Raw genomic sequence first — 14,360 nt, forward strand, 5'->3', positions numbered from 1 at the left:
TTTTTAAAAGATTTTATTTGTTTATTTTTAAACAGAGGGGAAGGGAGGGAAAAAGAGGGAAACATCAACATGTGGTTGCCTCTCATGTACCCCCTACTGGGGACCTGGCCCACAACCCAGGCATGTTGCCCTGACTGAGAATTGAACCTGTGACCCTTTGCTTCAAAGGCCGGCACTCAAATTCACTAAGGCACCCAGCCAGGGCTGCCTTCCAACAATTTTACCAACTAAATACAGGTCATAATTAATGCCCACTGGTTACTATATATATAGCATAGTTGTGCTGCTTCAATGGACACAGACTCTATTCTGCTTGAATAGTCAAAAGACCTTTTGTACTTAACACATCAAATTGTGATCTGTAATTTGGACATGTACACCTGGCTTTAATTTATTCATCTATAAGGAGAGGATCTAGATAGTAGATTTTAATGACTATAGCTGACTGAGAGCACTGACTTTTGAGTCAGGCCAAAATGATACAAATGCTGGCTTTGTTATTTACTCATTATATGACTTTGTAAGAGTCCTTTTTCCCCTCTGAACCCATTTCATCATCTGTAAATTGAGGATAAAAATAATGTCTACCTCACAGAACAGTAAAAATTAAATGAAATAACATGTACAGGGTATAACAATGTCTTATATTTAGTAACTCCTCAGATGTCAACTATCATGATTTATCATTTTAAATGCTCATATATCTGAATGAATGAACACATTAGTGCATATACTTGAGGTCTCTGAATATTCTATATTCTACATCTCATTTTTCTTCCACTTGCCAAAATGTCTAGTCAAAGACATTGGAAAAAAGAGAAGTTTGCTAGTTCTTAAAGTGACAAAGCTAAGCCTTCCTGTTAGGGGAAGTAGTATGCACTATTTATAGTTGTTCTGTGTTATGTCCCCCTAAAAAGTATGTTAAAGGCCTAGCCCCTGGTACCTTTATGTGAATGTGACCTTTTGTGGAGATAGGGTCTTTGAAGATGTAATCAAACTAAGATGAGATCATACTAAATTAGGTGGACCCTCATCCAATATGACTGGTATCTTTCTAAGAGAAGAGGGCACACAAACTCAGAGGGAATACAGCCATGAGAAAATGAAGACAGAGATTAGAGTTATACTGCCAACAAATCAGGAGATGCTTGGGGTTACCAGACGCTGGACAAAGTGAGGAAGAATCCTGCCCTAAAGGCTGCAGAGGGAGTATGGCCCCATCAATAACTTGATTTAAGATTTCTAATCTCCACAACCATAAGAGAATAAATTTTTTTGTGGTAAACCAACCAGCACAGGGTACTTGGTTATGACAACCTTGGAAACTAATACAGTTGAGGTTATAGTTTTCCCCGATGTATTTTTTAAATAGCAATAACTTCTACATACTTTTAAAACAAAGAGATAACCTATTATGTATTCAAATTAAACATAATTAAGAAACTGTAGAACCCTAGCAATAATCCCATGATTCCCCATGTCTCAGTTGTATAGTTTGGGCATTGATTTTTAAGATCTCATTATATAGACACATACCTACATCAGGTAATAACAAAAGAATCATTCACTAAATTTTTCTACTTCCTTAAAAAAATGTTTTCTTCTCATCTTCAGCAACAACTTTGATGTGATTTTATGTGAGTCAGAATAGCCATCAATGCCATACATAATAATCATAATATATCAAGTGCTTTTAAGTGTTCAAAAATACAGTAAAATTTGCCCTATTAGCAGAAATATGATACAATGACCCAATTAGGAAAAAACATGTAAGTTTCACTGTCCATATCTAGACTTTTGAAAAGCTACAAAATTAGAAGGGAGCTCTAAAAGAAAAATAAATTTAAAACTGCACTTATATGATAGAGACTTAGACATCTAATTGCATGCAATAACAGACAAACTAATCAAAAACGGTTCAGGCACACTTTAGGTCACTACCATTTGTTGTATGAAGAAAGACAGCTTTCTGATTGGTTGACTATTTTATTATTCCTGTTGAAAAGCTGTTAAAACACAGTAAGAGACAAAAGACTAAAAAGAAAAATCAGCAGTAACAGCAGACTCAATAGATTATGGACAAAAGACTTGCTATTTACGGATACAGTTTAAAACTGAGCTTACCCAATGCTAAACATCAGGTATAGTTACTAGAGGATAGGAGATCAAAGAGCCATTTGCATCATATCATGGTAAGGACAGGTCTCTTCTACCATGGTTTGGTATAAAGCACAGGTGGCAAACACAAGGCCCACAGGCTGAATCCAGCCCTCCACCTTGTTTTATTTGGCCAGGCACCTTGTTTCTATCCGGTGACAGCACTGAGCTCCTTGCCCCCAGTTAAGGAGTAGTTACATTTATACAGTCCTAAAATTACACTTGGCCCTTTAAAGCAACTGCAAGGCTGATGTGGCCCCTAGTGAAAATGAGTTTGACACCCCTGGTATAAAGCTACTAAAAGTACAATATACATAAAAAACATCTTTGGATGGCACTATTGAAGTAAGTGAACACACATCAGTTTTATATCCATACCAACCACAATGCAGCTGTATCTACATCAATACCCACAACATACTGCAATGAAAAAGGTAAGGTGTATATCTTAACAACAAAAAACAATGATGACTTCCCCAAATCATCAAGAACGAACCATTGTCAGAGTGCTTGGTGCTGACCAATTAAATCACCTGAAACCAATCAATATGACTAAACAAAATATTTAAGAAATATCTTTAAGAAAGCAGGGAAGCAGGCATATTTCAGAATGATAGCCCCCCAAAAAGTTAATATGTTAAGCTTGTGTCTTAAAATGTTAAGCTTGAGTCAACTATAAAAATCTGTCTATTCAAATTAGATCGCTTTGCATATTCTGAGTAATTAGAATTTTGATATTGTTTTAAGCTATTTTTTTAAGAGTGATAAAGAATTTTTGCTAACCCATCTTATGGGGGTTTTCCATCACAACAAACATTTACAAAGTGATAGCAACAATTAAATAAAAAACCTCTGACTCTAAAAGAATGTAGCAGAGATAGGATTCTCATCTCATTGAAGATACATTATCATGAAAATAAGATAATATAAAATCAATGACTATTAATAAGTTATGACTATAGAATTGCCCATGTTTGTTCTAAGGGCACAGCTCATTTTAGATGTCCTAACCCTAATGCTTGGCAAAAATCAGGAAATAATGGATTTAAGAACTTTTTATATTATATACTTAAATAAAATGGGCCTAACCCGAAGAAAATCACTTTATTAGTTACAGTTCTCCAGCATTTGTGACTTCAAGTTTCATTTATACAACATTTCATTATTGGTAGATTCAAACATTCCTGTTAGTTCAAATATAAATTTTAAAACTTAATATTTTCTAAATCCAGTATTTTATGTTTCAATTATCTCTAAAATAATAATGTCCATGCATTGATACCTTCAAATGACAACAGTATAACCGAATATTACATTTAACCTGTTCCTTACAGTTATTACAACTTGTGAACACAATCGGCACGAGTATAAAATTAACACCTCTGAAACAGATAAGAATCCTAATAGTTCATTTAATTAAGATATATCTTGATGAATAAGGGACAATCAGGTAATACGCTTTTTTGTTCCCTACATGCAAGAATGCCTTGGTACCATATGCTTGTCACTACTAAATAGGATAAAGTTTCAATAACCTTTAGAACACAAGTCTAAGTTTTTTCCCTTGGTATTGGGTTTACAATTAGTTTAGGAAGAGCCTGTACCGCCACTTACATCTGATGAAGAACTTGTGCCATGGCAACTCCATTAGTCAGCTGTTTTACATCTTGACAAGGTGCCGGAGTATTGAATGTCTGCAGCTAAAACAACATAAAGCAAATGACTTTACTGCCTTTTTATACCTATAGGGTAGCATTACCACCGCCCCCCCAAAATATATATGTATGAACACAAGAGAGAAAAACAGCTAAAAACGTGTCCTATTTTGTTTAAATTCAGACCCTGCCAAACAAATGAAACTATACTAATAAGTTTCTGTGGCTGTGTAATATTTTTATAAAAATAAAGACTTAACATTTCATAAAATCATAAAAGTATACTGAAAAGTCAAATATATTGATGTCACAGATGAAGTACTTTAGAATTTCTGAAAGCTACATATAAAACTCTTAAGTATAGTCAGTGTTTTATCTATTTTTAGAGAATACCATCAGAAAAAGAACTTTAAGATAACCTAACATCTGCAAGCTAAAATTTCACTCATATCATTTGACGTAGGAAAACAAAGGCTAGAAAAATCAAGTCTAAACCTACTTAATTTATTGATGAGCTCTAAAATGAGGAAGGACTTCTGCCTGCCATTCAACATTTATCTCTGAGGCATGAACAGTCCAGAGCCTATCTGCCATGTCAGGCTGTTTCTACCTGGTTTGGCTTTAGATATTACAACTTTTCAAATCTCTATTTGTTAATATTACACATTACAAAGAGAAATGAAATATTATATATACAGAGAAGTAAAATAATGGCATCTTTTTCTAATAAGCAAATACAAGATAGAAAATATTTTAAAAAGCAAATTATAGCAGGGCTAAAATTGATCATATACTTTCTATAAATCTAATCTCAACCTATAATGATATTAAATTAAGTACACTATGATTCTTTTTTCCCCACACACATTCATCTCCTTTACTATTCAATTATAATTCCTTAGTTTACGACTTACTTTAATCCAATAAATTCTCTCCCACCATAATTCACCATTAGTGGTTGTGAGTGTTTTGAGATTCTGCAAATCTTTCTTGTTTATCCTAATACAACATGGAAGAGTGGCATAGACAAACTAAATCTAGCCACTGTTACTTTCAAAGTACACAAAGATACTTTGCTGAGCTCCTACTCTATGTGGGCTCTGTAGTGCAGGATGGACTTATAAACAATCACCATGTTTCTACCTTCAAGTATCTTTAATCAAGAGATAAGGAAGGGAGAAAAAGACAGAAATCATTTCTAGAAAATGCCATTTGTATCCCCATGATTGTAGTATGCACAAATGTTCTGAAATGTACCAGTCAAGTAATCTTATTATGACTGATATTTAGGAAAAACTTCTTAGAGATGATTCCTGGACTGAATATCTCGAGTAAATAAATGGTCAAGGGAAGGAAAACTTCCAGAAATAGGAATGTGATAAAAGCACAAGTCAAAAATAAGATGGTATTTTTAGGCAATATGCAATTCAGTATTACTGGATTCCCAGTGCAAAAAGGGATGGGGAAGGGATGACAACCAATGGGGTTAAAAAAAAAACCAGTAATGGGCCAGGACTCTGAAGGGCCATGACAAAGGGCTTGGACTTTTCCTTAATGGTACCATCTATATAATGAGAAACAGTATATAATAGCTTCTATTTCACAAGATGATTGTGCAAATTAAATAAATTAGCAAACAGTGTACTTAGATTAGTGCCTGGCACATGGTATAAGCTCAATAGCTGTGAGTCAAGATTTCGCAAAGCCTGGGGTCTAAGAACAACAGGTATCACACTCTCCAGACATAGTAAATCAAAAACTCCCCAAGTGATTCTTATGCACATCAGTTTTTTTAGAAACATTGCTGTGGGTGATGAAGAATCACTGAAGAGTAATAAGGAAAAAAAGCAACATATTTAGTATACTTTAGATAGCAGCAATAGTTACACAGAGAATGAAAGAGAATCTGGTAGTATACACAAAATGGTTGATGGATAGCTTAGAGATAATTAGGGTAATGCTGACTGAGAGGACAGAATGAATTAATGAAATATTTAAAATATTAAATATAAAAGAAAAGGGATTTTGCTATTCAATAGTTGTACAGGGAAGAGAAACACCAGGGTTTAGGGAATCTTTAAAAGGAAGATAAAGTATGGCTCCCACTTTTCAACCCTTCGTACTTATACTTCACATCATTATTTTTTACAAAATGAATATGATTTGCAATTTTAAAATAACAATTTCAGAGGCACAGAATATCTGACATACTAGTAAAGAAATATGTAAAAGGAGAACATATATTAAGTAGTTGTCCAGTTGCCCACCGTACCCAGATTAAGACCAATTTCTCCTTCTTACTGCCATGGAAATTGGAGTGTCTCTTGGAAGCTGTTAAACTAGATCTAAAATAAACTAGATCACAAAGAATGTAATTTCACTTGACTAAGTTGAAAGGCTTTATAACCAAGAAGAGTGAATACATTAAAAAGCTTCATGGGGGGAACAAGGCCAAAGCACAGGGACAAAAGAAAATGTATTCGGTCACACTACTCTTCACAGAGGTAAAGAGGCAAAGGTCTTTTTAGTGGGTGACCCTAAAAGGACAAACAGGGCTTCCATCACTAAACACAGTGTTCTGGCAAACAACCATCTTACATTCTTCTTTATTTTTTTAAAAGATTTTATTTATTTATTTTTCAGAGAGGGAAGGGAGGGAGAAAAAGAGAGAGAGAGAAACATCACTGTGTGGTTGCTGGGGGTCATGGCCTGCAACCCAGGCATGTACCCTGACTGGGAATCGAGCCTGTGACACTTTGGTTCACAGCCAGCGCTCAGTCCACTGAGCTACGCCAGCCGGGCCCTCATTCTTCTTTATTTTTAAATAAAGCAAATGATCAACAAAGTGCAAATGCTGTTCCTGAACAGCTTCAATACAAATATTACAGGAATCAAGGAAGAAAAGGGGGTTTTCACAACTGATAAGAAACAACTCAACCTAGGGAGGGATAACTCTTTTCTCATATTCTCCTCCTCTTGCTGCCCAGTTCAGAAAGATCATTGTTTTGAGATTTAAGATCTGCATAAGAAAGTTTCAGCCTTTAATATTCTTTGTTAATTTGGGCATTGGTACTAGTCTTTCCTTCACCTGCCTGTCAAAGTCAAAGACTGCAAGAACTAGGGGAACCATTTTTGAAAACCTGTTCCAGCCCTTCAATATTATCAGTGAAAGTACATTCCAAAGATCTGAAATTTCCAATTCACAGAGTCAACAGACAGAATTAAATTGATCTTTGTACAATAACTTCAAACTCTCATACACTTGTTCCATCATGTAAATGATGCCCAAAATTTATCCTTCAGCCCTGAATTTTTTGCTAAGCAGCAATATAACATTTCTCAGAACTAATTATTTCATGATGAGTTCCAAATCGTAAAATACAACTTTTTAAAAACTTCCACAGAGGTATCACTTTACCCAAACCAATTTTGTTTGATGACTTCTCTAATTCTGCTAATGGCAGTTCTATTGCCCTATAATATCTAGTGGTAAAAAACACAACTTATCACCAACTGTCTTCTTACCTCCATGATTTGGCTCCATCATAACTTTTTTATAATGATATGTCCTACTACTTTCCCTCAGCATGTAACATTACTTAGGAAGCACATTAAGAGAGTAGGGATATCATGACAAACATGTCTTCCACTACTTCTTTTCAATCTGTCACCAAAAGAGACTATTTACACTACTAGTAGAGGCTCTTCCCTGTGTCTGGAAAACTCCCTTCCCCTGATTTCTACTTGATGAAATCCAGCAATCCTCTATGATAAAGTTAAAAAGTCAGCCCAGGTATCTACAAAAGCCTACATACTCAATACTAAGATACTGAATGGTGAAATGCTGGTCTTGGAGGTCAGGACCAAGACACAGATATTTACTATCACCTCTTTGATTCAATGTTGAACTGTAGACCCCAGGCAGTTTTTGATCCTGGGGATAGAGCAGAAAACAGTCTGACAAGGGCTCTGACCCAAGGAGCAAACAGAATGACTTCAGAAAGTATTAAGTGATACAGACACAACAGAAAGGGGTTAATAGGTTACAGTGGGGTAGGAGTGGGGGCACGTTTTGATAAATCACTGTCACAGAATCTCTCTGAAAGATGACAGCAGACATAAGAACTGAATGGTATGAAGAAGCCAGCCACTGGAAGAGCTAGGAAATTATTCTAGGTAGAGGGAAGTTTAAAAGCCTCATTTATTTTTTTTAAAAAGCTTAACTTCCTCAAGAAGTATAAAGTCAATGGACTTTACCATAGTCAGCATGGAGGACTATGGCATCTGGGAATTTGGAGATATTTAGAGAGGTATTCAAAGATTTGAATATTGTTGCTATTCAGTGTATATCAACAATGCACTGGCTGGCAAAGGCAAAATAGGAGGAAAGATTCCCTGGGAATCAACTAGAGAGGTAAAGAAAAGCCATGAGACACCCAAGAAACTAAAGTGGAAGACAATTTTACAAAGGAATCCATTAAGTAAAATAAGGATAACAGTGACCATTTGTCAAATCAAGTAAGTACAGGCCTTAGAGAAAAGAAGCTTACGTACAGCGCACTGAGGAGTAAATGCAAGTTTAAGAAATGTAAAGGATAAATATTTAAAAACTAAAGAAATTTGACCATAAAGGGAAGGGCAATATAGTATGGTTTTAATAGGGAGTGATGGCTCTTCTCTCTTTTTAAAATAGGGAAGATCTGAGCAAGTTTACTTGTGGAGAAGAAGAAGCCTGTGGCGAGAAAAAAGCTTTAAATACAGAAAAGGGGATAAGACAGAGCCAAGTTTTAGAAAGGTAGAAGGGAGGGGATTTAGAGCCAGAACCAAAAATATGGAGGAGGTCATTTTCCTGAGGGGGAGAAGGTTGTGGACTCAAATAAGGTATTGCTAAAGATTTGCAAAGAGATATGTGAGAGGAACTGTGTGGTTATTCTTAATCATAAAGTGGGACAGTATTATGGCAACAGGTGGACTTGGCTGTACCAGCATCTGCAGAGGGAGGCAACAGTCTGCACTGTAATTTCATTTTCTCCGTAGTGTTTCAGCAGCCTGACAGAGACCTGGAGACGCAGACAGCCAATTTTACTCTCACCTACGATTCCTTATCATTTGGTTTATAACAATGCAGTTTTTAAGAAATTGTGCCTTCCATTGTAAAAATACACAGCTCTACCAACCACTCCAATTAACAGAAAGTTCTTTGATTATTCTTGATATCTCTCCTCCCCCGTGCCTTACACAAAGTAGAAACTCAATACTGGTTAAAAGAATGGACATAGCCACATAATACTTAAAAATATTGCAATATAATTTAAGAAAATCCTGTACTTCTCCTCCACTTCATATTTAAGTCAACAGACGTGGGGTTATCTAAACCCAGATAAAGACTGAGTTTACTACTTAAGTCAGGTGTTTAGTGCAACAATGTAACAGATTAGGATATACTCTTAATAGTCATTTAACGAAACATCATTAAAAGTAAGGTCGTCTTGTTTCATGAATCTTAAACACAGTACCTAAGCCCCAATATTTACTTTATTTACCTCCAAAGTGTAAAAGTTGCTTTAAATTATGCTTATGTCCAATACATTTCACACACTGCCAGAAACCTTCCCTGGCTTCTCATTCTTTTGAATTGCACACATTAGGAGATCACCTGGGAATCTCATCAACCAATTACCACCTCCTGATCCAGTCTGTGTACATTCCATTCTGCACACACTACCCTACACAAAACTAAACTGGTTTGGGCATGGGCATCATTAACATCTTGTGGATCATGGAGCACTCACCTTGCTCAATATGGGTTAGAAACCACATCATGCCAGCTCTCTGAGAGCTGAACACCTTCAAAAGATGAGACATCATTTTGAGGAATACTGAAGACAGATCTTGCCAGTCCAAACTCAACACAAATTAACAGAAATACTAAGCATGACTAAAGTACAAACACAAACGTCACGTCCTTTTCTTAAAAAAAAAAAAAAAAAAGGAAAGAAAGAAAGCTTGTCCGTTGGAGGAGGGGCAGCGAGAATAAGGGAATATGAGCCCCCGCCCCCAACATCTTTTTCTCCACCTAAGAAACACGTGTACACATCTCTTGTAAGCGGCTTCTACAAAATCGGACGTCCTGGTGTGGTGGAGTAGCACTGACCCAGGAAATAAAACCACCTCTTGGACACTTGTACATGGAGAGCAAGGTGGTTGGGGTGGAAGGGAAGTTTTCGGAGGGGATCGTGACTCCCAAGTGGCACAAAGGTCCCTATGGGAAGGCTGCACAGCAGACGGAAGGTGAGAGAGTCTGTGATTCAGAAGTCTAGGGCGGGAAGGAGGGCAGGAGAAAATGCGATAGGTAAAAGGACTAAAGGGGGTGGGCTCTTGGCTCCAGCCACAGCTGTCAGGAAGGAACACAATCAGGGGTTTAAAACAAGCCTTTTCCAAGCGGTCCCCCGGAGTTCCCTTCCCCTCCCCCGCCCCCTCAGATACAAACGTACACACACAAATACGCACACGCAAGCACCGCGGCCCGCAGGTGGCTCTCTCGTGATCAAGAGCAGGAGGCGCGGAGGGCAAGGCGCCGAGTCCCCGGTGTCCGCTGTGCAGGGAGTCCCAGTACTCCTTAGGCTCACCTGGGGCAAACCTGGCGCCGAAGCAACAGCCGCGGCCCCCAGCCCTCGTCACCCCCTCATACTCACCCAGATGATGAGGCTGTCGCACAGCTGCAGCTCGGACTGCGGAAGCGGCTGCGTCTCTTCCATGGCCGCAGTTGATTACGCCGCTGACCCCGACACCTCCCCGCCCGCACTCCTTCAGGAGGCGGCGTCGACGACCTGCTCGCCTGCCAGGAAAGCTCTGTAGCCAGGCCTAGCGCCCGAGCCTCTCACGCGCGAAGCCTCGCGCTGCCGACGTCGCCAGCGTAACCCCCTCCTCACCACCGCCCCGGCCCCGCCCTCCCGCTCCGCCGTTCGCCCCCTCCCCAGTCTGGCACCCGTCGCTCAGCTCCACACCTGAGCCCCGCCTCTTTTGACCCATCCCTTCCTTCCCCTCGTCTCTCCTCCCTTTTTTCCACCCCTCCACCCAACTGCACACCTCTCCCCGCCGCAGTGAGTGACCCGGACGCTCGCCAGTCACAAAGAAGATAGGTGCCCGAAAAGGGCGGGAGAGGCGGGGAGGGGGCGGGAAGAGCGGGAGTAGGTTGCGCAGGAGGGACGCGCCCCCTTGGGCTCTAACCAATCAACGAGAGACAAGACTGAGCCTTAGGAGCTGACTTTCACTCGCGGGTGAAAGGGGTTTATGACCTGGCAGGTGCAGTGAAGGCGAGGGTGGAGAGCGCGCGTGCGCAGCGGGCTGAAGAGAAGCTGAAAAGAAGCTGAAGCGAAGCTGAAGCTCACGCTACCCTGAGAGGTTTGTAGGTCCCGTTTTGGGCCTCCTTCCTCACAGAACGGCAGCGCCTGGCCACACCTGTGGAAACGCACACTCTGCTTCCATAACGTGTTCAGAATTAGCTCCTCATGAATACAAGCAGGGAGAGATGATTTTTCTCCTAGGCGCTCATTGGAAAAGGATATTTAAATTTGCAGAAGTGACATAGACATGTGTTTCTTATGGGGGAAAATACCCTAAAGCTGCTTAAATCAAATAAGCTTCCAAAAGATCCAAACCATGTGCAATTTCATTTTAAATCGTGCAAAAGGGAAGACGATTTGAGGTACGAAAATGAAAATGAAATGATATTTTGGTTTTCAGACATTGAGGATATCGATGTGCAATCCATCCTATTTTCCTTCGATGGTTGAAAACCTGTCTTTTCTGAGAATGTTCTTGGGGGAAGGGTGGCGCAAATTGGAAGCTCCGGAGGTACCAATACATGGCTTAAGCTATTGAAATGGGCTAGAATATTTTACTTTCACTGTTGATTTCCATCACTTCATTCATAAACTCATCAATTCATGCTCTGTATAAAAATTTCAGCTGGCTCATTTACATTACTGCGCCTTTATATTTAGACATTGAAAGTTTAAAACTGATGGATGAATGCAATTAAAAGTCCCTATATGTAAATCAGTTTCATTTAAAAAAATACAGTACGTGCATTTGCTATCAAGTCCATTAACATTATTTGAGAACTTCTTACTCTATGTGGAGTCATTTTATCTCTGGACACTAGCAACACTGGTTATAAGAAATGAAAACTAGCTGAAGACCTGGTCTGAGTCTTGACTTTACTTGCCACTGACTGACAACAGCTTTCTTCTGTGGAACCTAATCTCACATTCCTAAAGTAATGCTGGTGGCAATAACCTACCCTACCTACCTCACAGGTAGGCAAAAATGATAATGGATGTGGAAGAGTTTTATGAATTTAAAAGTCATTTGCAAATATAAGTTACAACAGTTATATGCTTAGAAGCATGTAAGAACACCTATTGCTATGAGCCACAGGTGATAGAATGACTCAAAATATTCAGGAAGAGTAACTGGGGGCAACTGAATAATCCTGGGATCTGTTGCAGAGAATAGATCTTCAGGGAAGGATGCTTGATTCTCTTTATGATACTAGATCTAATGGAAATGTATGCCAACAAAATGATCACGAATTCATAGAATACAAATATTCAAATATTAAAACGTTAGAAAAATGCAAACATGAATTATTGAAATAAAACAACAAAACAATAATGGCAACAAGAGTAAATTGCACTTTCATACACAACTGAAACAAGCATTTTAGAGAATGTTTTTTGTAATTTTTTTCCATATCGAAAAGCTTTAAATACACATAGTATTTAAACCTGCGACTTCATAATTCCACTTCATGTTGTAAATTCTACCAAAATAAAAAATTCAAAGATTATGAACAATGATATGTACTGTAGTTCTATATGTACTGATTGTTATATGTGCAATAAGCAAGAAAAGTTAACTACGGTAAAGCAGGTTCAAAAGATAGAATATTCAATGCTTGAAAGTGATGTTATCACTAACCTGTTGGACTGCCCAACAAGAGATTATTCTAGATTTCAATGGAGAAGTTCAAACCAAGTTCATGTTCAAAATAAGGGTAAAATCATCTCTGTCACTGGGAAATGTACGTCTATAGTGCAAGGGATTTTAAAATTACACTGTAAGTGGGAAAAAATGCAGGAAGTAAACTCTGAGATGGAGACTAGCTGCAAGAGGTTTAGTAAGAAGTACTCTTAGAGATGAGAGCTGTGGAGGGGAGGGAAGGAAGTAAGTGTGCACAGGGGAGAAAGCATGCTGTATGAAGTCCTAATGAAAGTCTCAACTAACCCTGGCAGAGCTTTGAAGCTGGAATGGCCCTTCCAAGTTGTCTGAGTTTGTATAAAGGGGGCTTGGTCTTTATGCCTCCATGCTGACAAGTCATTAGATGAGGGCTCCCCTGGAAAGGTGATGTAACAGCTAAGGCAGATCACAAAGACTGATGATGGCTGTCTGCCAACATCTCTCCCAGTTGTTGGGGACCTAGGCATCACATCACAGTATCCTCTGAACAGCAGTAGTGCCCACAGTCATTTTGGGTGGAGGTAGGGTTGTCATCACTCAGAATGATAAAGCACGGTGTCAGAAAAATATGGACAATAAACCCTCACTGTGACAATGCTATCAAAACTACAAAGTTAAAACAGCCACAGAAGAAGAATGCTGGCATCCTTGGTTCTTGCATTAAGAAGCCTCCAAAATGGAAAGGGGTTGTAGCCACAGTTACCAGTTCATGTAGGGGATCGCATCATAAATAGATGCTGCCTTGGAGGATTTAAGACTGAGGTGCCTGAGGAAGCAAAAGTTACAAAAAGATAAATTATAATACAAGATAATAATTTCTATTGTATTTTAAACTGATGGGAAAGAATGTTTAGTTTGCCATTTATTGAGTGAAATAAATATAACTATTTATTAAGCATACTTAGACTCACCCCAAAGTTCTAAGTTAAATAAAATTGGACATAATTATTTTATCTTGTTCTAAATAACTCAAAAAAGAAAAAAATAATAGCAAAGTGTATGTACTATATTTCTAAAAATTTAAAAATGCAAGTAACAAAAATGGACATTTAGTAAAATGTACTGATAATGTAATTGAAAGTATCATTAAAGCATATCAATCCTGTCCTATATATACCAGTTTATCTAAGTGAATCACAAGATACATCTTCATTTTGTACTGTTCAAAAAGATGATCCATGCTTCACACTCCATTGGAGAGCTATATTTTTTAAGTACAAATTTCCCTCTAATCCATGTATGCAGATTTTAAATATAAAAACTGAACACTGACACATAGTGGCTAATCATTTAATCCACAGATGTTTTTCTCATAAAAGCAAACACAATCTGTCTTTACAATATAATTACTTAAGTTACTTCCTGTTGTTTACAAAGGTATTGAAAATGAATATTTTAAAATAAATGATTTAATTTATACTATATAAATGGGAAGTGGATATGTTCATGAGACAGGGTTCACAGAAATAATGACAAGGGCATGATTTCTAAGCCAACAGGGATCACTGTGTTAGAAATCCTGCT

General features: G+C 38.1%; 1 protein-coding gene across 1 annotated transcript in view; it reads right to left on the bottom strand.

Moving 5' to 3' along the window:
* Positions 1-10,761, bottom strand: part of HOOK1 (hook microtubule tethering protein 1) — a 60,056-nt gene extending 49,295 nt beyond the window's left edge. Inside the window, exons 1-2 of the mRNA XM_045857479.1 lie at positions 10,508-10,761; positions 3,772-3,857 (exon numbers count right to left, since the gene is read on the bottom strand). Of these exons, the coding sequence (XP_045713435.1) occupies positions 3,772-3,857; positions 10,508-10,570 (149 nt within the window). The 5' untranslated portion in view covers positions 10,571-10,761. The remainder of the gene's footprint in view (positions 1-3,771; positions 3,858-10,507) is intronic.
* Between the last annotated feature and the right edge of the window lie 3,599 nt (positions 10,762-14,360).

The sequence above is a fragment of the Phyllostomus hastatus genome, unplaced genomic scaffold, assembly GCF_019186645.2.
Source record: "Phyllostomus hastatus isolate PE091 unplaced genomic scaffold, TTU_PhHast_1.1 phas_contig_147, whole genome shotgun sequence".
In the NCBI taxonomy this organism is placed as follows: domain Eukaryota; kingdom Metazoa; phylum Chordata; class Mammalia; order Chiroptera; family Phyllostomidae; genus Phyllostomus; species Phyllostomus hastatus.